We start from the raw sequence: 25,083 nt of genomic DNA on the forward strand, positions 1-25,083 counted from the left end.
CATGAGCTCTATTTCTACAAACAACTCCTACTAGGAAGAAAGAAAATAAGTGATTTAAAAATATGTTTATTTGTGGCCCTACCTCCTAACATAAATAATTGATGATGGAAAATAAGACCGAGTTTTAGATTCAAGCTATATATGCTCATTTAAGTAAACAATATTCAAAAAGGAAGTCTAGGACCCATTAGAGAGTTGAAATAAAAGATAACACAACTTTGCAGAATTAGTAAACAAAATAAGTTCAAAAATCATCTATCATTTTGGGAGATTAAAAATGTTAAATGGGCCTCTCCTTTCGGTCTGCACTGCACTCATTTCTCCTTCCCTATCTTTAAATCTTAGGCTGTCCCAGGGCACAGTCCACAGCCTCTCTCTTTTGTTCTCAATACGCAGTCACAGGAAGTCCTAATTCACTCCCATAGCCGTGTATTCTTCCAAATTTTTATCTCCAACCTTGACCTCTCCCCTGTATTCCAGCTCGTATATATCTAAGTGTATGTGATATCTCCTCGGAGATGTCCATCTCACATTTACCATGCCCCAAATAGAAGTTAGTTGCCCTGCACCTCCTAACCTGTTCCCCCCAGTCTTCATCACCTCATCTCTGTAAATAGCACCACCAATCCTACAGCTGCTTAGATCACAATCCAAGGAGTCGTCGTGATTCTTCCCATGGCTACCACACTGAACACCAACCCTGGGTTGCCATTCATTGCACAATCTATGTGAACAGTTCCTCCAGGGGTTGTCAGTGCCCAACCTGTGAAGCCATATGGGTCTCTTTCCCTTATATTCCACATCCAATCTGTCACAGAGCATTCTCAGCTCTACTTCAAAATATGTTTGTGAATCCAACTACTCTCCTCACAGTCTCCACTGTACCACTTAGTTCAGGCTACCACCATCCCTCTTAGACTAGCAAACTATCTACCTAATTGAGTGTACCTCTGTCCATCCCCTCTCCCTGCTTCAGTCTGGTCTCTACCAATGATGACAGTGACCTTTTGAAAATTTTAATAGATGATATCACACCCTTGCCCAGTTCCTCCAGTGGCTTTCATCAACTCAAACCCAAATCTAAATACTTGAGCTTGGTTAACAAAGCCCACTGGGTCTATTCTCTGCCTGCCACTCTGACTTCATCTCCTGGTACTTCCCATCCCACTCACTGCCACACTGCCCTTCTTGCTCCTGTTTCCTCACACATGACTAGTTCATTCCTACCTACAGCTTTGTCCTCGCTGTTCTTCCTTCCTGTAATAGTCTTTCCAGCCATATTCCTTTCTTTCCTTCAGGTCCCTTCCTCAGAAGGGTCTTTTCTAACTCCATGTAAAATACCCTGTCACTCAGTCATTCTCCAATTCTGTGCCCTGCTTTTGTTTTCTTCATAGTGATTATCACTCCCAGATATTACATATTTATGGTGTTTTTTTTTAAAGATCCACCTACTAAAATTTAAGCTGCATAAATTTCATATCTAAATCAGTATCTAAGAGACACAAAAAGTATTCAAAGGGTGAAATACTGAGTGAATGGCCAAGACATTATCCTCCCATGACCTACAGAAATCCCATTCCATATGTGTTAAGGGTTGTTTTGGTTATACTAAGAAAAGCAGTGAAAACCTACTAATCATTTCCCATTGAATGAATATCTCTGTACCAATCTAATGATAAATGTCAACCTTTTTCTTTCCAAAGAGCAAGATCACTGCTTTTGTCTAGCCTAGATTCTGGGGATAAAAGCATAAATAACTGAAATTTAAAATAGTTTTACCTCATCCCTCTGTATAAGTTTGATCATAGCTAATGCCACAAACCAAGTCTGCCTGGTTCATTTTTATTTTCTTGAAGTTTCTGGGTGAAGGAATTAAGAGTAATAAAGGGCAGACATTCTGAGAATCTCACCAAGTACAGGATCTGGCTAAACTATAAAATGCACAGCTAAAATTTTCTGAAAACTTGACAGAAATTCTGAAAAGAGATATTGTAATGCTTTGGGAAAGGCAAACTTTAAGAAGGAACTTTTTTAAAATTAGACTTTTAGTAATAGTATCATCCTGAAATACAATCAGGTAGATTAGTAGTAATAAGTTTTCTAACACTGGCTAGAGCTGTCTTAGACAATAACACATATAACAAGTATTTTTCCTACTCAAGAAAAACAACCCAGACTAATGAGCTCACTGCCTGACCCTCAGCAAGTCACTTGTCCTCAATGCTAAAATGAGGACAAGTCACTTGTCCTCAATGTCTATCAATTAGCTTCACGTGGTGGCTGTGAAGAGTGGCTAATAAACCTGATTGCAAGGCTCTCTGAGAAATTAAGTGCTATAGAGAGGCTTGATAATTGCCAGATTGCTTTCAGTCACCGTCTAAGCACTGAATGCATTTGGCTCTTTTGAAGCTCTCTGCTACCCTTTGGCTCGTCTGAAGTCAATCAGTCTTAGTGACAAGGACAAGTGAGGATCCTTCTCACTTTCCTACAGGTCTCATCCTAATCCACAGGACACACACGTGCTGGAGACACCACTGAGCCTTTGCTGTCCTCTGGTCTGTCCAGAGCACTTCGCAGGTCCCTGATGAAGAGACACTGAATCAACAGCCAGTTGAAGGCATTTCCTTCATTTTCTTTCCTTTCCACGGAAAGGAAATACAACATAATTAAAAACCACATATTTGACAAAGACCATCGGGGAGGAGAATATTAACATGAAGGACGTGAAACGCACAGAATTCACTTCATTCTTACCAATGATCTCCTGATGTCTCATTCTTTCACAAAATGCCCTCATTTAAGGGGAAAGGATGATTAATTTCTGACCTCCTCTTAAGCCAGAAATGGTTTTCCTCATTCACTGATAAATATGGATTTAGAATTTCACTTGTCTTGGAAGAACTATATAGAAATTCATGTTCTTTCCAAGTTGCCAGTCATGTGGTATCTATTTTAGAGACAAGCCTGCCCCATGTTATCTTCCCAGTAATCTGTCTAAGACATGCAAAAATAGCCAGGACACAAAAGCAATATAATCAGTCACTCTCTAAAGTACAGCGTCAGTCACCATACATATGTGTCTCAGAAAAGTATAAATGTCCTCTCCGATAGTACCACAACACCTGGCCTTCCTGTATTGGGAGGACTTGCCTTTTCAAATCAAGGGCAAGCTTCTTCATCTCCAACAACTTTTCATCCCAAAGCTAAGTGGTCTGATAGGAAAAAAATACCTTGACTTCTTGCTCAACTACTCCTCTGCTTCAATCACAGCACATTTCAAACCCCAGATACTGATAACTTAGGGCAGGTTTGGGGATGCTAGGACAAAAACTTAAACCAATGCAAAAATAATACTTATTGAGAAAAGTATTTGTGTATAATAAATTCTTTAGGTACAAATGAAAATGTATGTAACAATGAGACCAATTAACAAATATATATTAAAAGATAACCCAAGTCATGGACAAATTATTTTCATGTAGAGCAAGCGTAAACTACTGCCAGAGTTAAATCCAGCCCCCTTCACCTGTTTTGAAATAGTTTTATTAGAACACTGACACACCCATTCACTTAGATATTCTCTGTGGCTGTTCTCAGCTGTCTGGTTGCTACAATTGCTGACATGAGTAGTTGCAACACACTATTTGGTTCACAAATTTGAAAATATTTGCTACCTGGACCTTTACTAAAAAAGTACCAACCCCTGCTATAGAGGATGAAAAGGTCATTGCAGCCTGGAATACTCGGCGAAGGTTCTCTAGAAGGAGACAAGCAGCTTAAAGAGAAACTATAACGGAACCAGAAGATAAGTGATAGGTAGACAAATATTCTTTCCCATGTAATCATTTATCTAGGGGCTAGGAATGTCCTTAAGAATAAAAAAGCATGAGATCTTCCCATGCTGAAAAAAATCATTATCAGCATGATACACTCTCTCAGTGAATAGCAAAACAGATGGACTAGAAACTAAACTGTGTCTCTTGGCTTTAGTTTCTTGGCTAAGTCCCAATGCAGACCCTAATGGTACCATCCCAGAGGCTTGGTTTGGACAGGAGTAGTGGAGACAGTGGTGGTCATGGTGTTTTCTTAGCTATCTTGCTTCACGAGAAACACACAAGTCATGACACGTTTCAGGAGGGAAGAAAATCACTAAGACTAGTGATAACAGAAAATTTGGACACAAACCTTGCCTCGTCCCATTACTGGACATTCTCTCACCTACAAAACAGATAACCATAGGGTTCAGTGTCAGAATGGGAACTAGCATCAAGATGGACTCCATGTTGGTCCAGTGTCCCAGACCTCCGCTGATACTCAGGTTGTAGCTAATGCTTGTGACTAAAACTTCCAGGGTGGAGTGGGTGACTTAGTTATTCCACTCTGTGCACTGTCTATACCCGGAGGCAGGACCAGCTGCAAGGGGTACAAATTCTTATAAACCATCCATCTTTCTGGGTCTCAAGCTATGTTTCTCACAGAGAGAAAGGTCCATTACAGGCTGTAACCCCATCATTTAAAAGAAAAAAGAGCATATAAAAAAAGAATTGGACAACAACTATCCTTTTCATGACCAATAGTGTCTCTCCTTGGGCCCTAAAGACTTCAGATTCTGAGCACTTAAGACCAGTAGGATTAATGCCTTCAAACAGAATTAACATAAAAGACACATCTAAAATGAAAAGTATAATTTCATAAGGCAAAAAGTATTAAAAATCAATATGATAACACTGAACATTTTCTACTGGTTTAAAGACCCATTAAAGTCTTATTTCTAAATTACTCTATCACTTTATAGCCCTGAGAAACCACCCAGAATTGAGAGATGTCTCCTCACATTCACATGACTGATTCTGAAGAACTTTGTCAACGTCAAGATCCTGTGCAGGGTACTCAGGAAAGACACTGGAGGGGCAGCTGCCCTTACCTACTCTCATGCCCATCTTGATCTCATTCTAAGGGCCAAAGGCTCAGGTTAACTGGTTTCCCAAACCACAAGAATTCTCTTCAAAGAAATGAGCAGCCACATGAGCCACCTTCTCCACAAGTGACCATTTAGAGGGTCCAGTCTTAAATAGACCTCTCCAAAGTCCTTTTAAGTTGGCAAAGAACCTAAGCTGTCATCACCAACTCTTACCATATGGACAAAAGCATGCAGATTTAGCTGGTTAAGGAACCACGTATTCAAATAGCACTGGGTGGGAACAGAGAATGGAAAGGGAATGAGGCTGGTCCCAAACAAAATAATAAGCAAATTCAACATGCAAAGTTGCTATAGCCCCATTTTTTAAAAAAAAACTCTTTGTGAGAAAGATGTCATCCAAATTCTAACTGTAGCTTCTGTTAACTTTTGACGAGCTTGGCACCCAAAAGGATAAAGACCCATCATTCCCACACAATTATTTGTGATCAAGTTTACTGGAATTGTGATTTATTTCTGAGCATGTATTTTATATTTTTCTTTTATAAGATTTCTGTAGTTATGGATATTATATTTCCTGGCGTATAAAAGTATATAAATAAAAAAATTGTCTCTTTTTGACATTATGACACACCTGCCTTGGGTGTCAAAACAACCAATATATCTTCGCTATGAAAAAAACCTCCTTTCTTAGAGCCAGCTTTTATGTAAGTCCAGGATGGCTCCCATCTGGTCCTGGGTTTATTATTTGTTATCTGTCAAACATTAGAACTTCTGCCTCACATGTTGTTCTGTTGCAAATTAGAGGCATTTTAGGTGGGGAAAAAAAAGGAGGGGGGACTACCAAATTACTTTATTTGCTATACTATATTTGAGCCAGATTTGCATTTCTTCTGATCCTTCCATTTCTGTATTCAATCTCTTTCCTAATATAATTGCTAAGAGTAATAACTAGGTGAACAAAACTACTCAAATAATAACTAGTTCAAGAGTTTTAAGCAAACAGATTAGCTGCCGCCTTATTATTTTTCTCTTTTTTTAAAATAATAATTTAAAATTGCTTCTACTCTACTACCCTGTATTATGGAAGTTCCAAAACCTCCAAAGAGGATAAAAATTTCTGAAAGAAGGTTTGATCATTTGTGTGCTTCGATTAAGCACTCGTGAAATCACAAATATCTCAGGTACCGAGAAGTTTGAGGATGAGAAGCTCTCCCAAAGGAAAATGTTAGCTCAGGTAGATACACTTGAATTAAGGATAATGGGGTATTTTCAAGGCACAATCTTTGAATGGATTGTCCCTTTACGAATAGTAACTCTTCCTTCACAGCTCCATTTCTGGACTTAATACTAGAACCCTTTGGGTAAGGAGTTCTTTTTCTATAGGCTTTGGGCCTGGAACAAGGCAGAACCAAAGCCAGGAGTGGGGATTTTCTCAGCCCAGGGAATGTTGGGAGCCATCAGGAATGACAAACATCACTGTAGCTCCAGTTAACAGCCCAAGTCAGGACCACACTTTAGGAAAACCTGTATACTTTATGAGGGAGCAGCTCCCACAGGTAGGCTTATGGGGGATAAGAGAACTGATTCCATCTCTGTGAAACCAGCCTGCGCACAACCTATCCCTTTCAGTAATGTCAAAGTTACAAAGGGGGATGGGCTGTTTTTCAAAATATTCTACTGCTTATTGATGTAGAAACTACTTTGTAGAATTTCTGTAATATACTCGAAAATAAACCCTAAGTCTTCTCCTAAGAATGATTTACCCTGCCACCAAAGGCTGTTAAGTCAAAACAAGGCAAGGTCTGTAACTTATTTCATATGTTCTTCAGACTGCTTCTCTACACATACTTTAATTAGCTTCATGTGTTAACATGCTACCAGGTTATACATGCTCAATGGCACGCAATTTAAAAGATACTATATAAAAGCCCCACATAAAGTCTAAAAGTGACACTGATCACTGTCTCACAGTATACTTCCTACAATTTCTCTTTCGTTCTCTATGTCAACAAGAGCATCTAAAGAAAGTCCTAGTCCAGTTTCTTGCTGTTATTTCAGATGTTTTAGTCTACAGAATGAATCCAATAAATCAGATATCCTTTGAAAAATATTTCTTTCTCTGGACATTGTTTCTTCTGTTCAGCTGACTTTGATTTATATACAGGCACTCTTTTGTTATTCACAGCCTAGTCACACTGCATAAAACTAACATATGATATCTCATGTCTTTTTTTCACAGTAATTTATTTTGACTTATCTCAAAATGGAAATCCTAAAATATATGTTATATTTTAAAATAAAAAATACACATTGTTTTGCTATAAATTAAAGGTAAATAAAAACTAATTTTCTAACATTTCCTATGTTGTGATCCTCTCATCATAATTTTTAAAATTCTCTCTGTGAAATGTCATGTCTCCATATATTGCATGAAATGCTTTGAAATATTTTTACATGTGATTTTAATAAAAATGTTTACATTAGTTTATGTACTCAGAAGAGAACATCTTAAGTCCAGGTGATCTTTAGAATATGTACCAACACTAAAAAGGCATTTCCTTCTCAAATAATAGCACCTAATAACACCGTATTTTCTAAAAGTACTAAGACTTCATACTTTGGGGGTCCCTTTCAAATATTGTGTTTACAAACTAGATTTAAGTTCAGCTCCAGGAGACCACAGAAACCATGGCAGAGCAAAGAGCGAGGGCTGTGCTCGCAATGATGACATTCCATCACATTTCCTGTGAGCTCCTGTCTACCACTGGACACAACCAACTCAATCTTCTCCGAGTTTCTCTATCTGTTCTTCAGTCAAGAACCCTCATTCTGAGACCTGATAACTTTGCATGGACTCAGGATGTTCAGGGCTGGAAGAAACCACACCAACCAATAAAGGAACGGAGGACTTTACACCTGACCAGAGAGAAACCTAAAGGATTTATCCCACTCATCTTATTTTTAAGTTAAGTATTCTGTTAGGGAAAACTAGTGTCCTTATGTTCATTACACATAATTTTATATAATGAACAAACAAACGTTTAGGGGCTTGCACATTCTCTTTGAAAATACACATCAGCTAACATTGCTTAGACTAGTATGAGAGCCCCACTATATTAATATTTGATGTGATATGAGTCTTAAAGATATATACCCATACCTCTGTTACTTAAATAAATTTAATATCTGATGGAATTTAATTAACTTTAGAATCCAATAACCCACAGTGACGTAAATCAACACCTGTAAATAAAAGACCCAGTATGGTATAAAGTTGTAGTTTTAAGAAATTTTATACCCAAATAAAAAGGGGCACACCTACTTTGTGTGTACATTACATATAAACACAAACTTTCTCTAGCTAGAGCCATAGGTTTGCAGAACTTAGTAGAACATTCCACATCACCTAGGACAGTTCTCTTTTTCAGTCAAGGCATACAAGGCTCACCGAGGTCAGACGCATCATCCTGGTCCAGCAGCTAATGAGACCAACACCTAGTCCTCATTATCCCCGTTTAGTGTTTGGTCTAGCACACTCACAGGGCCTCCTTTAATCCCTTGATTACCCACAGAGTCCAAAGTCACTGCTGACTACGTCTCAGCTTTCAAAGAATGACTCCGTTATATTTTGCTTATTTTTTACACAATGATAGCTTTTTAAATATAATTTAGTAAAGCTTCAGATCACTTAAAATATATTTAAACTGTCTTATTTTGTCAAAGGATGTAATTATTTGTCTCTATTACATTTATTATATATAGTATATTTATATTTAGGCAATACAAACACTGCCTGTATTACATTTATATTTGTCTACTTTATATTTAGAGGATATAGGTAACTACCAATTATCAAGAGGCATCAACTCTCACTTTATGTTCTAAGCATGTTCAGATTGCATGTTCAGGCTACAGCAAAGAAAGAAACTACAAATACTTTCAAATGAAATATGCATAAACTCCCTTGTAGGAAAGATCTGAACCAGAAGACGACGAGGACAGCGTGGTGTAGATGCCCCTTTTACATCAGTCCCAGAGGTAGTGACCTCCAGCAGGAAATGGAGATCAAATGAGACTGCTCAAACAGGAACCTCAGCAAACTTTACAAGCTTCAACTATGCCAAGTTTTCATAATTTCCTGTTTTGATATCCGTATTTCAATAGAATTCACATTAATTTAATTTCCAAATCAAACACTACACAGTATTTCCTGCACTTTCTATGAGCTTGTTTCTTTACCTTATTAGAAAAGGAAAGACTGTTTCATCTTTTTTTAACTTTTGACTTAGAGTTTAAAAAAAAAGCAATACAAGAGTAGAAAACTATTTCAACAAGGCAACTTTAATTTCTCTTATAGTTGCATCTCAAATTTTTCCTAAATATTCCTCCACATTGCTTCTCACTCATATATGTATCTATCTTTCTAGTTGATATTACTACACAACAAAACTTGATGCTGAGTCCTATAATTTTCTTGTGACAAATTCTGCCCAGGACAGGTAACAAAAATGCTACTATTTTTATGTCTACTACAGATAAAAAAATTTTTTAGGAAGCCCTAGAGATAGAATTATTAACATGCCAGTGTATGTATAAGAAGGCAACATGAATTAAATATGAATTAGTGATACCATAGTCCCTAATAATTGAGTACTTTTTAAATTCAATAATTCTATTAATAAACTTAATACGTGACAGTTATATTTTCTGCTACATTTCTATTTCACCTATTTTCTCTCATTAGAATGGAAATGTCTATCGGAGATTCTCAAACAAGAAACCTCAAGTCTGAGGGGATCACAGAATGTTGTAAAATCTCTTCACTTTGAGAGCATTACATGTTGCCTTACAAATTTTTTCTATGACTTTTACTCTCTTCAATATTTTCTCTTCTAGTCTTTAGTTTTTCCCTTAATCCAGTCCCCATTTATGTAGGTTTTCCAGCATAACTTTTCCCCCATAAATTTATTTTCCATATCTGTCTTTTATTCCAATATACCCACACCACTTGTGTAGCTTCCATCTGTCCTTTGAAAACTCTACTGAACTATACATGAAAGCTTTCTTCCTTTTTCTTTAATTATATAAATCATGGTGATTTAGAGAAAGTGATAATTCATAGCACTATTCCTTTGGTGGAGTCAAATTTTCCCCCCCAAATATGACCCTAGCAGCAACCAACCCTTCATGGGTTTAACTTTTTTCCTATCAGTAGCATCCAGAATCTACTCAGGCTGAGCAACAGAGTTGTTATCCATGATTTTTTTTTTTTTTTTTTTTTTTTGCACAAGTTACTCCTCAGGAGTACCAGAAGGGTAATTTCCATGCAAATAACAATTGAAGAATACCACCACCTGCTTTAAGCATCCTGGAAAGCATTACTCTGTGCCTGCTTTTTGTGCAATAGTTACTGATAATTTTTCAAACCCTATTAACAGCCATATATTTACGTACCTATAAGACAAAAATGACTTGTAAAATATGAAGTCAGAAAATGTGAAAAGGAGAAAGAGCAATAACCATAATAAAGATCTCCACGGCACAGAAGGTAAAGCACATGAGGGAGCTGTTCAGCGATGTGATACTGGACCTGGGGCGTGTTGCCATGGAAGTGAGAAACTCGATTTCTTTAGCTCCTGTGCACCCTGCTCAGCACTTCTGGCAATGGGGACAGGTTCTTGTCCTTTGTTCAGAAACTGCTCTGGAAACAGCCCTGCCTCTTTCCCACTGCACTGAAAGACTGCATTGTGAGGCCACACTGTAACCAAATGACACAAGAGGGAGATTTTTCCTTTCCATTCCTAAAATTAGGCTTTTATTTGTGTGCTAGCACAACTGAAATAGAAACACTTGCTAAAAGGAGCCTACTCAATGGTGTTCCAAGGTGCCTGGCTCTCAAGCCCCTTTGCTGAACCCACAGCACGCGGGCAGGCGTAGGACACTGGGAAGGTCAGGGCACTTTTGCTGATTCTGAAAACTTCTCTAAAATGTTGGTCTCCAGAGATTGGTGGTTTTGGAGAGGGTCTCTGGGGCACACGGATATATACTGGGCTTTCCACACATGTGCCAGAGCATTGGATAAAGGGAACAGATTTCCCAGGAAGACGTCTATCTAACAAATGCACTTAATTGGCTTTGGCATCTCAGCAAACTGCGTGTTTCATGTCTCGGGCCCTCTTAATGCTGCCAAATCCAAACTCAATACAGAATCGATGAGAATAGCTTTTAAACAGTTTTTACATCGTGGTTATGTCTGAATAGTGGCTGAGGTCTTCAGAGGGCAGTATTATCTATAAAATCATCAGATAGGCATTCTGTATCATCCACTTTTCTAGATGAATAGACTTCATTGCAAATATAGTACATAAATATATTGGTTAAGTCTGAGTTAAAAATCCTTGTGACTATCAAGAAAAGGACAATGGAGTGAGTAGAGAGATCTAAGTAAGTTTTTTGAATTTAGACTAAAATATCTAATTTCATGGGTATGTATGTACATATACCTTGAAAACACTCCTGTAACTATCCGTTCTCCTACCCTTCTACCTCCAGCTCACTCTGAACAGAAAGGCCCTCTAGGAACACATTCTGTTAAGTATGAATTCTTTATGCAGATGTGAGTATATGTGTTTGTACAATAAAACTTTATGATTCTGAAGTAATTTTAAAATGTGTCATAGAAGAGAAGATACTATAAAACGCATTTGTTAAAATTTATGATGGCTACCATGGTTTTAAGAAAAATAGAGTATTTCCCTTAAAGCAGAAATAGAATAAATGCCTAAGAAACCTTAGATGGCTAAGCAGACCCTGTTTTGATTTTTAAGATAAATGTTAGCATTTGACAATAAGATAAAAACAGATTTAGCAGCTTAATTTCACCGAATTACATTAATGGTAGAAAGTGATTAATGGAGGCACTGTGAGCATGCTAGAAAGAACACTGAGTAGGCCTACATCTTGGCCTGAGTCTGCCCTTAATTCGCAGTCTAGCCAGGACAACACTGCTAACCTCTGTGAACCTTATATACCTTTATCAATGAGGGAGTTCTCCAATATAATATGTAAGGTTCTATCATCCAACTTTGAAACTCTGACTCTATAGCTACAGAAAATTTATGTTTATGTGTAAATGTACACATGAAACAGGTGTTGAAATTTGACACAAACTTCCTTACAATAAAATTTTACACCATATTGTGTCCTTTAGCTCATAAATGCCTACCTACGTCATTGTGAGTGACTTCTACCTCATTGGATTTAAAAGGTAGTAAATTTCATAGATACCAGCTACATTTAGTTAAGTAACACACATTCTTCATTTAGGGTTCATATCACATTAAATATATACATAGTGGAGCTGACAGACCTGTCTGAGCAATTTTAGCATTATGTGTATTATTAGAGGTTCGATGCAATACTTTGAAATACTCTAATCTGTAAAAATGTTCATGTTAGTTTATGTGTTCAAGAAAGAATGCCCTAAGTGCAGGCGATCTTTAATGTACATTTGTACCAACTTCCAAAAAAAAAAAGTATTTTCAAGTCTCATTCATGTTGTCGCATATGCAGGATTTCCTTCTTTTTTAAGGCTCTCATTGCATGTATACCACATTTTCTTTATCCATTAATCTGTTGATGGACACTTAGGTTGCCTCCACATTCTGGCTATTGCAAATAGTGCTGCAGTGAACATGGGAGTGCAGGTATCTCTTTGAGATTCTGATTTCAATTTTATTGGATAAATATCCAGAAGTAAGATTGTTGGAGCATACGGTAATATTATGCCAAGTGAAATAAGCCAGTAACCAAAGAACAAATACCACATGATTCCACTTATATGAAGTATCTAAAATAGTCAAACTCATAGAAACAAAGAATAGAAGAGTGGTTGACAGGTTGGGGGGAGAGGGAAGTGGGGCGCTAATAATTAAGATGTATGAAATTTCAGTTATGCAAGATGAATGAGATCTCAAGATCTAATGTACAACATCCTACCTATCAATAACAATAATCTATTAAACACTTCAGATTCTGTTAAGAGGGTCAATCTAATGTTGGCTTCCTATCCAAAAAATAAAAAAGCATTCTCTTTTCAAATAGTACCAAGCAATAATACTGCATTTTCTGAAAATAATGAGACTGTTCTGATTTTAGGACACCTTTGATTATTGTATTCACAAACTGGATATAAAGCATAGCTCAGTGATCCTTGTAGGATACTGTCGAGACCACGGCAAAGAGCTTTGTGCTCACTGGGAGATGACCTGCCGTGGCCTCTATAGTGATATTTCATTCACACTTCCTATGGGCTCCTTTCTACCACTGGATAAAAACAACTTAATCTTCACTGCATTTTTGTATCGGTTCTTGAATAAAAAACCCTTCATTCTGGGACTTGACAACTTTGCATAAGACTGGACCCAAGCTTTATTTACCCTTAGACCTACAAAATTTAAGAACTCGGAGGAACCTTGTCATTTACAAATTAAAAAATTGAAACCTTTGTGCCTAACCAGAGAGAAATCCACAAGCATTTATTATAATCACCTTATTTATTTTTAACGATGTATTGCTAGGGCAAAGTTGTGACTTTCTGTTCATTGTACACAATTTTACATAAAGAATAAAAAAGAGCATTAAAGGAGATTTCTTCCTCCGGGAAAATGCTTTATATAATTAATCTAAACACTAATCTATGGGCAAAGAACCTCGTCATAGCCACAAAAGATAATCTGATATACATGGAATTCCAGTTGCCAACTATGTTCTTATTCCTATTTATCCAAAGACAAATGGACATATTTTTAAAAACTTGGCAGTAAAAAAAGAATACCTTCTAATCAAGGTACAGGGAGCTAGCTCTTACAATTGAAAACCAAATATTCAGATATTGAGATTAATTTATGCAGGGAAGTCAGCTTGTGGCACTGAACTGACCTTGCAAATCAGCTAACATCATGCAGTCAGAAATCGTTTCTGTAGGGAAATCTCATGATTATTTGTAATAGTCCCAGTACCATCTAAGAAGTTGCAAATACTTTATGTTATCCAGCCCAAATCTCAGCCTTCCACAAGGATTCCCTTTGGGTGATTCTTGCTGTCTATGTTCACTTCCATTGTGTTTATACAAGTAGTTGCAACTGATGCTTCTATCATATCTATCTTAGCTGTAAATGGAGGCATCACCCTCAGATACAGAAATTTAAAACAGATATTGTTTTTAAAGTGAGACAGATCTAGTATCCTTTGCATATATTCAACAGCATATTTCAAACAATGGATTCTTCTTTGCATTAAAGTAATTTGGACACATACATAGTTGTTCAATTCTAAAACATTTTTCATCTTAACATCTCTGAAATCAACAAGAGTCTGACATGGAATCACTGACATCTTTTTTTCTTTCTTAATAGTAAATAGGGTAATGTGGCATCCCACATCAATAACATCTTACTCATAGATTCAATAAAACATGACCTTTCCTAGTCATTTCTTGTGGAGAAAAAACAAAACAATCTTCTTTGATAGAAGACAGCAGTGTATTTAACAACATATGCTTGAACACTTTTCCTTGAAAATTTTTTTTTAATTTCTTCTACTCTTAACTATGCAAGCTCTGTGTATTTAAATACACACACATCAAGTATAGTTGAGGACTCTTCTGATTTCCCTGTAAGATCTCTAATGCTCACTTTTATAGAATTTAAAAAAATCAATCTTATAATCATTTTCACATTCATTGTGCCTCTGTTTCACTAAGATAGATACATGCTAGAATTTCAATGTTGATGAGAGCCTCAATTCCTACTCAGAGTAAAATTAAGAAATATCTTTTTTTTCCTCTTTCTTTTCCTTTCTTAGTTGCCTTAGAGATGGTATAACTATACATCATGTTCATAATAAAGCAATGATAATTTTTAGTTTGGGGGAATAAAGACTTAGACGTTTTTAGTCAAGGGTCCTAGCACAGTCATAAATGTCAATGAAAATTTAAAAATGAAAAGTATAGGAAAGCAAAGAAAAAAACTCTATCAGTAGTACTTTATTTCATGATACAAATAATCCCTTCTGTCATCATGAATTTTAAGATATGTATAGCTTGAGAAGGGAGATAAGTAGATTCATTTCATTTAATCTCATGATTTCTAGAAAGTTGGCCAGCCAGTGGAAGAAAGAGAAAAGCATTCTTACATACACTATCTGATACCCCAAATCATCATTAATGAACAAAAGTAGTTTAAAAACAAAACAAAATTAAAAACACCTAAAATGTCTTTCTGAAGCATATTTGCTTTAACATTTATATATCTTCTCCTGCATTAAAACCAGTCTTTATACTTTCATTTAAACTACTGTTTACTAGCTGTTTGAGGTTTGATTTTCCCGTGGTCACTTACAAAACACAAATAACCAAAATGTAGATAGAACATTAGAAACTTAGAAAACTCTTTTTTATAAAATATTAAAATACATTATTGTCTACATGTCTAGAAAGGAAACCAACCCAAACACTGTAGAATTGTTCAACTCCGCTACAAAACATTTCCCAAGAACCACCACCTTAAAGGACCAACATCATTTTCACCAAGATATCAGCCCGTGGCAATAATTTTGTTAAGTTAAATATATAGCAAAGCATTAAATCCAGAAAAAGTGCCACTTCACATTCACTAGGGAAAAGAAATGAAGCCCCAAAGTAAAAACTGTCAATTACTGTCACCACTTTTTTGTGCTGAAAGAATTCAATCATATCACAAAGAATTTTAGAAAGTACTAATTTGATTAAAATACGAAATCTTCAAACTACCTACAGCTTTCCCTAGTTCATAAATTAGCCAATTTTTCTATTTAAATACAAGACCCTTCTCTATATTCACCAACTACATGCATGACATATACGCGTGGTACTATCAAAGTATTTTTTTCTTCTTTTCTCTTTCTTCTTCCTTCCCAAGTTATTTTACATTCTTATTTCAGACATCTGCATCCTTTAGTATCACACTTAAGAATCTGAATAATAGGATGGTCATTATGGAAAGTAATGACACTCCACATTGATGAATGGCTATTTACAAAATGATTTCTATCATTTAAAGGAGAAAATGTAATTGAGACTTTCAATTTCAAATACAATGCTACAGCTCAAAAGACACTGACTAGCTGTGAGCTTCTGAAGTCACCCACCTGGGGCAGCATGCGATTCTCTTCCTCCAGCTGTCTTACTCTTGCCTCCAGCTGCCTAACATAGGACAAGGTTGATTCTAAAATTAAAAAGAAAGAACTCACATTATACACACAGGTCTTGTTCAGTACACTGTCAGGGTATTTCTGGCTTGATTTATTCAAATGACTACTTATTCTATTATTAAAAAAAAGGAGATTTCTCCCCGGCATAACAGTAACAGAAGCCACTGAAACTACAAGCACTTGGGACAAGTGTACAATTTTAAGGAAAATTAGAGAAATTTACAGGCGGCAATATTGCAGGCTTTTGCACACCATGCAGTGTTCAGAGCATTAAACATCTTGGAGATAGTTACCATGTTTCCCCGAAAATAAGACTAACCTGAAAATAAGCCCTAGCATGGTTTTTCAGGATGATATCCCCTGAACATAAGCCCTAACGCATCTTTTGGAGCAAACTTAATATAAGACCCCGTCTGATTTTCAGGGAAACATGGTATTTCTTCTTTTCGACTTATTTTGTTGTGCATTTTGAACTTCTAATCAGTGTCCCACACATTAAGACTTTTTTGTAATGTTAATTATGACCAAAATAAATTACAAGGTCATACTAAGAATAGAAAAAAAAAATTCAATTATCCAGCTCTGCCCATTTTTCCCAATAAATATTTCAAGGTTTAAGAGCAATGTTTGTTCTTGTCACAAATCTACAGATATTAAGATATAATTCAGAGAACGGCTATGAAAGGGCTAAATAATTAGTTATGCTGAATTTTTACTTTCATTTTGGCTGCCTGTGACAAGAGACCCAGGTTTTCTCCAAATCTCTAGGTACACCAGGGGCAGACTTGAAATTGACTTGTTTTCATTTCTTCACAAGCTTAGGTGTGTGCTGAAAGGTCAGAATCGGCATCATGCTTAATTTCTGGTCCCTAGTGAAACTCAAGTTTATAGCTTTACATCAGGAAAGGGGCCACACACAGAGAAAAGTGTAGTTTTATTTTCAGGAATAATTTGACAGTAACTCTTTTTCATTAAAGTGAAAACATTCAAGCACACCATACATCTATATAGCTGCAATTCCTTCATTACCCAAGAACAAACATATTTCAGGTATAGTGAAATGTACGTGACAATAGAGCATATTTCCGGAACATTTCCATAGTTAATATTAAAGCAGCAGATCTTCCTCTGTGCATGTTCAGCTTGAGAAACACCAAAGAGCAAGAGGCAAGATGGCAGTGCATTTAAGAGGCGTGTTTGATGCCTGACAATCTGAAGTTAGGATGAATGTTGATGCAAATTAATACTCTGATCTGAAATTCATCATGGAAGCTCTACTTTGTAAGTTTATATTTTATTTCATTGCATGAACTCAATTCCATTTTTGTGACCTCCAAAGCAACACTTTATTATTTTAAAATACCTAAGAAACTTCAGGCGCTATTTCATAAATGTAACAACTAAGCTCCTCCCTGACCAGGTCCCAGCATGCCTATGTTCACAAACGTTTGCAGCAAGTCCCTATCACTGACATTCATATAACCACCTACTGATCTCACGCCAATGGAGAAGACAGTATTGAGTATTCCTCATACAAGACAGAAACACAAGTAAAGGAAACTGAAGACATTTGCTAAAAACATACTCATTTTTTAGCTCAATGAAATGTTGTTATGAGTTTGCTTTATGGACTCTTTTCCAAATGGGGGGGGGGAGTATAAGGCATAAATGAATAACAAACTTATTGATTACATGAATCTGCTTTACTCTAGCAAATGAATAAGTGATTTGCAGATCATCAAAATGTGAATGTAGATTGCCTGATTTACACTTTTGCAAGCCCCGCTCTTTACTCTAGAAAAACAACCACTTTCATAGGGCCATCGAAGGGAAAAGTTGCTCAGAAATATTCTATTTAAACCACGAACAAATGCAATTCTTTTTTTCCTTTGTCCACAATTTGCATCTTATCTTTATTGTCCCTATACTGCACTATCCCTGTAATAATTAAAGCAGCAGAGATTACTATACAGAGTGACTATTCAGGTGACATTTGAAAAATGCTGCTGGCTGGATTTTAATTCGGTAACTATCTTCAGTCACTTTAATCTATTTCTCTTTTTTAAAATCTTTGCAGTTTATATATTTGATGTGACGGTTTCACTTAGTCTCTTCTTATATTTCAAGTCATATCATGTCAGTTCAAAAAAATAGGGGTAAATTCCTAAATTTGGACAACATTCCTTTCTCCAATTTTTAATGTCAAATTACAATAGATGAAGTTTACATATTTATTTCAAAGCATTCACTACAAATATAAGCTGGGACAGGAAAAGCGAGGGAATATTTTAGACATTTAAAATAATAAAAAAAGTAGCTTTATGATGAAGGCAAAGCTAAGGAGAGTTTTGAGTTCATTTATTCAACAAATATTTATTGTGCCACTGATTTGTGTCGGGCATTGTTCTAGGGCTGAGAGGAAAAGATGACCAGTTACTGCAAGTCTTAGATTCCTCAGAGCACAAATTTTGTTTTAGGTTTATATGCCCATGTGCTACATTCCAGAAGTTCCTGTTGTTCTTCAGTCTCTCAGTTACAGTTATTAACAATGAAGGAATAGAACAAATGAAAAATCTCCTGGGGTTGGGGGGCAGTAAGGATAGCTGATCTGTATGCATAAATAAGAGAACGCATGCTGCTAGTTGTTTTATTCATCAAGAAACTGATTACATAATCCTTTAATGGGAGTGGAATCGGCAAACATTTTTCTGGAATATACTGTAAGATCACCACTGGGTTCTCAAATCCCTATATGAAGAGCCATTGAAGAAACCACCCAATCCTTCAACTGTGAAATGAGAGAAAAACCAATTTGTTAATCCCTTAGGATTGCAATGTTTGTTATTGCACCATAAACTAGCCAAGCCTAACTATAAGTACATAACCGATAATGGGATAGAAAATGTGTAAATATGTTTAAATAAAACATAAGATAAAGTGTAAGAAACACCATGCTTTTAAAATATTCACATCATAATCCACATTTCAGTCCTAGGTGATCATTAGAAAAACACTGATAAAATCTTGTGTTAAGGAAAAAAAGTAGCCCCTTGCATTCTGGAATATATTTGGCCATGTCTTCGACAACACTTCTCCCACGATGCTACCTCCTTTAACTTCCTTAATCAAGGGGCTTCCAGAGTGGTGTCAACTATAAAATAAGCTGGTCTTCCATTACACCCAGGGAATGTGGAGTACAGCGGTGCAATGACCTAGGAGAAATACCTGACAAAATCTGGCATTTTCTATTATAAAATGATACGCGTGCACTTGCACACACACACACACACAACTGTATTAGAATGTACCATAATTTGAATTGATCATTTTATACCAGTGGCTGACAGTTGCTAAAACTGAGAGTTCAGGATGGCATTTAGGCTTTCAGAACTCTGAGGAGGCGGCTCCAAAAGAGCCTCAAGGCTCCCTCCAAAAACACCAAATACAATGCTATACTCTACGTGGATATGCAGTGTTAAAGGAGGACCTTATCTTTGACAAGCACATAACCAGTTGGGGGTAGAGAAGGCAAAAATAAAGAAAACAATAAGGTGATATGAAATTCAGTGCTAAATCTTGTAAAACAGCAGTACAGAAAGAGACCGATATCGGCCAAAGTTCTTACCAAGAAGAAACTCGAGCTTAATGTGTCAACAGCAGTTGGACAGGCCAGAGAGACGCAAGTGGAGCCACAGGGCGGACAAGGGACAGAAGCCAGGAATAATGCTGTTGTGAACAGGGAAGAGAGAAAGGATGCACAAGGAGGGAAGAGAAAGGAACTTGCTGGGGAGCAGAATAAAAGGCCAAGTTCTTCACCCAACCACGGACCTGAAAACCCAATGTCAAAACACAGTTGTGAAGGTGGTGATTTGCTTTTTACCTCTCACAAAGGTATTTCATTTCTCTTTCCACTCTGGGAAACCTACAGACATCTACATATCAGAAAAACAAAATTAAGCAAACAATACCAATGTGAAAATCCAACGAGATTCTCCAGGTGTTCTCTGGGGAAATCGTGGGCATATTTTCAAAGCAGAAACCATTTGTCTCCATGTATCTCACCTTACTTTGAACCTACATGTAAAAGTCCACCTCTTGCAATAAAACAAGTGTAAATGGTCATAAGAATTCCACTAAATTCACATCTTCTAAATAATCCCAATTTAGACCTGGAATGCACCTTAGAGATTTCCTAATTCAGCTTGTCAATCCCCTAACTCATTTGGCGACTGAGAGAATAAAGCCCAGAAAGTAGTGATCATGGCCCAACTTACATTGGGGATTCGTCAAATATATTCAAACAATGTCATTTCACTGCTGGTACATCACAGTGATTCCCACCTTGATCTAATGTATCAAGATTCTTACATAAACCGTTAAATTCTAAGTTCTCCTTTTTGCTTCCTGATTTTAGATATTCTGGATAGATTTTTACCTTTACAATAACTTGGTATTATCCTGGACTTGATTTCACTTCAATTTACCTGAAATGCACTCAGCCGTTGTTCTTTGCTATTTTGAGAATACGCTGATCACAACATTAAACCTTCTTCTTTCCCCTCAGTTTCTAAAGCAGTGTTTCTCTCCCTAGGGAAATACCCATCCTTGAAGTCACCCATGAATGGCTCTTATTATTGTACATAAAAGGTTTATCATTGGTAGTTGCAACTAAGGTTTGTCAAACTTCTTAATGGTTTTGATTAGACGAAATGCTGTCTGGTCTCCAAATTTCAATTAAAATCTGGTAATGGTCCGTTCTAATACAAATTACAGCCTTTTCAAGAATGTAAAAGAGGAAAATCATTTGGAGACTATAGCAGCCAAAGGTTTACTGATGTTAGCTTTTCCGTGGTTCTCTAAGAGTTAGTCTCCCCCAGCCTGAGAGAGTCCAATGACCGCATGACTTCAAACCTGGAGGCAATCTCTTTCATAAATGCCAAACTCAAAAAACATCATTTGTATTAGTTCAAAATAAATGTCACCATCCACAGGCTTTAACACATTTAAGGAAATTCATTCAGAATTATATTTCAAAAATTATTACTGTTCTGACTAAAAGTGTTTTTCTCTTCCTTCCTCAGGCAAGCAAAGGTCAGCCTACTTCAAATTTATATTAGCTCCACAAGTATAAGTGATTACATTTCTCACTATAATTTGACACTGATTTAAAAAAAAAAAAAAATCTTGTTGGAATCAGCATTTTCAGATTTGCCTGAGTATTTAACCCAGACTGCCTTATTGACAGAGAATGATGCCAGGTCTTGCTCTAGTACATTATCTATGAAGCTAAATGTTCCCTGGCCCCAACTTCTTTTAGCTTTGGTTTTCTGCCCACAGCTTCTCCTGGCCAAATACTCAATCTACTCTACCTAGTCTAATAATACTTCTTATTCTTCTATGCATGGTATGAAAAAAAAAACTTTCTAATAATTAGAATATGCAGATTGGAAAAGACGAATATGTGCTTCATGTTACTAGAGTTGTTCAGAGAATGATCAATGAGATTCTGCAAAGATTTCTACCTGTGTATGCTGTTGGGCTGGTCCCTTTAACCTGAAGTTCAATAATTCTACTATTTTAAATTCTTCCTACTCCATGGATGTCTTTCTTTCTTCTCAGTTCATCTGCCAATAAATCATATATTGAGTGCCTTGTGATTTCTCTTTATTTTTTTAAAACACATACTTGATTTACCTTAATGTCAACACTTCTTCACCCTATAGTGATTATCTGCTGTGTGTCAGATGCTGTTCTAGATAGTGGGGATACAGTAGCAGGCAAGAACAATAAGATCTGTGCAGTCACAGACTTCACATTCCAGTAGGGAAAAAGACAGACTATGAAAAGCAAATAGGGTATCTTGTGAAAGCACTGTGGGCCATAAAGACAACTAAACAGAGTACTAGCCCAGAGAGAACTGGGGAAGTACAGTAACATTGGGGAGCATGGCCTGGGAAGAGCTGTCTGAGGACTAAGACCTGCAAATAGGCCAACTATGCAAAAATCTTGGAGAAGAGAGTTCCAGGCAAAAGGACAAAGTGAGTGCACAGGTGCTGCTAGGAAGACTTGTATCCTGGAATCTATGAAGTGACAGCAAGTGACAGCAGCTTGAGACAAGGATCTATTTGTCTTGTCACCTTCTTCCACTGCTCAAAGTTTTAAAACCTTATGGTCCTCATTCTATTTACACTTAGACCTAGTCTTAGATTCTGTTAGTCTTTCCTAGTGACAAAAACTTTAGCCTATGTTTGGCTCCACTCCCACCCACCCCACCTCCCATCCACTGGGAAATTCTATTGACCTTACCTCCAAATTATCGCAAGAATCCAACCTCACAGTAGTCTCCTAACAGATGTCTTGCTTCTATGCTTGCCTTCACCCCCAGGTGTATTCTCGTGCAAAGCCTAGTTTAACCAATAGCAGCCAGGGTTTTCTTTCTGAATGCTGAGTCTGAACATCATTCTCCATTCAAAACCCTGCAGTGGCTCTACATTTTGCACCACATAAGAGCTGAAGGTCCTTAAAAAATCCAGCAGTGTTGGTACATGATCTAGCCACCTGGCACCTCCCTCATCATGATATCACACCCTCTGCTCCAGCCACACAGCCTCCTTCTGTTCCTGAACACCCAAGCATGCTTAGTTGTCCCCGCTTTCTGGAATGTTCTGCCATTGCCTGCTTGGCTAACTCACCTCCTATAAGTGTTCAAAGCTCAGCTTCTCAGTAAGACTCACCTGAGTCTATCTCATTTAATCCTATAACCTCCCCCCACCTCCAGCCCATGATCTCCTTTAGCCTGCTATTCTTTATTTTCTTCAAGATACTTTATCACCTTCTATTATATAAATTAACTTGTTGATTTGTTAGGTTTATTGTAGAAGAGCTGTCTCTCCCATCAAAATGTAAACTCCACAAGGCAGGGATCTTTTTTGCATTAAGTATGTCCTCTCATTGCCTAGAATAATGTCAGAATAAGTCTGGCACAATACAAATTTATTGAATGAGTGAATCAATAAGTCAGTTATGTAGATAGTGCCCTGAAAGGAAATCATTTCATAGTACAGGTCTTGTCAATCATTCTAGTCAAGACAGGACTTGTATTTAAATGGAGCCTAATAGCAATTCTGTTGTGCCATTTGAAAAACATTCTATGGAACATTAAACTTTGGATGGAAACCTTGGAGAGGTTCTCAAATTATGTCAGATATAATCATTGGTGGGTAATTTCCAAAAGAAAATCTGAAATGTTTTTTCACCAGGCTCCATAAAATGTGTGTGAGTGTGTGTGTGTGAGTGTGTGTGTGTGTGTGTGTGTGTGTTTGTGTAGGGGAGTTCTGGAGGGAGAGAGCGAGAAAGGGAAGAAAGAAGGAAAATGTTGTGGGGGGTGTACAAAATATCCACCAGTTCTACCACTAGTGTCTTGGAATATAATATAAAGGCCTTTCAGCTGGATATGTGCTTAATAAGGTTTCCTTTGGGTACAGATACCCACCAGAAGGAACGTAAACTTCACCTAGACATCCTCCTCCAGCCACTCCCTATGAGGGGCGCATTGAGGGCCAGGAGAAAGCAGAGTTGTGGGCACTGGGCAGGTGTCATTTGGGCCCTGAGGGGCTCTGAGCTGTCAGAGAGAGCAGCCTGAGGAGGGCGGCGGGCAGGTCCGTATCAACACAAGCTGTTTCTTTGTAAAGAGGGGAAAAAAATCTCATTTCTGGGGGGGGGCAGAGGGGGAACAGAGTAATGTGCTATCCTGTTTATTTTAATTAGAATGAAGACTGGAACTACTGAATAACTTTCCAAGAATGCTTTGACAGAAAAAAATCATGGATGCTATTCTCCTAATAACATGTAAGTGCTATATTTTTTCCATTTCTCTCTCTGTCTAAGCTGCAGGCTCCGTGTGGTAAAGCCTTGCCTTATAATTCTCTTCTGAGCTCTTACTAGCACAGAGCTCTATGCTAAAAAGTGTTCAATAACAGATTGTTGAAGGAACAAATAAATGAATGGCCTTGTCATTCTTTTCCCAACTTCTCAACCTGCTGCTCAGAGTTCTGTGCTCTGAAGTCTGGCCTACAGGAACTTTCTGTTCCCTAAAATTGCCTTCCCTTTTACTATTTCCTTTGAAAGCATCAGCCCCATAAAGGAGGTACTAAGTAAGTAGTAATAAATTGGGCTAAAGAACTGAGAACTATATGAAAAATATTTCAAACTCTAAAGAGCTGTTTAACATGAGTACCATTTTAACAGCTATTTAGGGTTAAAATGTCTTACTTTCCGCTGTTATGTTGCTGCTGCTGTTGTCTTTTCTGAGAGAAAAATAACTGCCTTTTTTAATGCCAGAAGATAAAAATTGATGTAATTTTAATAAATGTAACAATTTTCTTAAATGTATGTGGCCCCCTTGTAAGTGCATCTGTCAGTATTGTGAATGAATGCACAAGGAAATAAATCTGTAAAAACAAATTTTCAAAAGATAGTAAACCTATAAAAATGTTATTTTTTTCTTAGGATATTACTTTGAATTTTTTATGTATGTTTAGGTGTTTATAAAAGCCAAATGTAGTTGATTTTTTACTATCATATTTTTCAACAAAAGTTTTATCAAGTTATATAGAAAACCATCATTAATTTGGACTCCATCAACTGGGAATTCATAAAATTTCATTGAATTTAGGCTAAATATAATGTCTTCACTGGCTATGAAACAAGAGTTGGCAAAACAAACTCACAGTGTAACAATTAAGAAACAGTTCCCCTACATAAGAAAAACAAAATTTCCCAATGTTTTAGCATTACTTATCCACATATAAAGTAATGTGGATTGATAATAGATTCTAGTTAGTTACGATAAACAAAATGGGAAAGACGATATGCTTTGGAACATTTTTTTGTACATTAGCTATTTTGGTGTA

At 36.9% G+C, this 25,083-nt stretch overlaps 1 protein-coding gene across 7 annotated transcripts in view; it reads right to left on the minus strand.

Annotated features, from left to right (window-relative positions):
• The window catches only part of CCDC85A (coiled-coil domain containing 85A), a 175,776-nt gene that overhangs the window by 21,563 nt on the left and 129,130 nt on the right, over nucleotides 1-25,083 (minus strand). For 6 of the 7 annotated variants that reach the window (XM_019753170.3, XM_019753169.3, XM_019753168.3 and 3 more), the window contains exon 3: nucleotides 16,109-16,185. The exons of the other annotated variant lie outside the window; for it this stretch is intronic. In XM_019753170.3, coding sequence (XP_019608729.1) covers nucleotides 16,109-16,185 — 77 coding nt within the window. The remainder of the gene's footprint in view (nucleotides 1-16,108; nucleotides 16,186-25,083) is intronic. 7 annotated transcript variants of the gene reach the window in all.

Source organism: Rhinolophus sinicus, chromosome 2, assembly GCF_057876585.1.
Source record: "Rhinolophus sinicus isolate RSI-liver-muscle chromosome 2, RSI-T2T, whole genome shotgun sequence".
In the NCBI taxonomy this organism is placed as follows: Eukaryota; Metazoa; Chordata; class Mammalia; order Chiroptera; family Rhinolophidae; genus Rhinolophus; species Rhinolophus sinicus.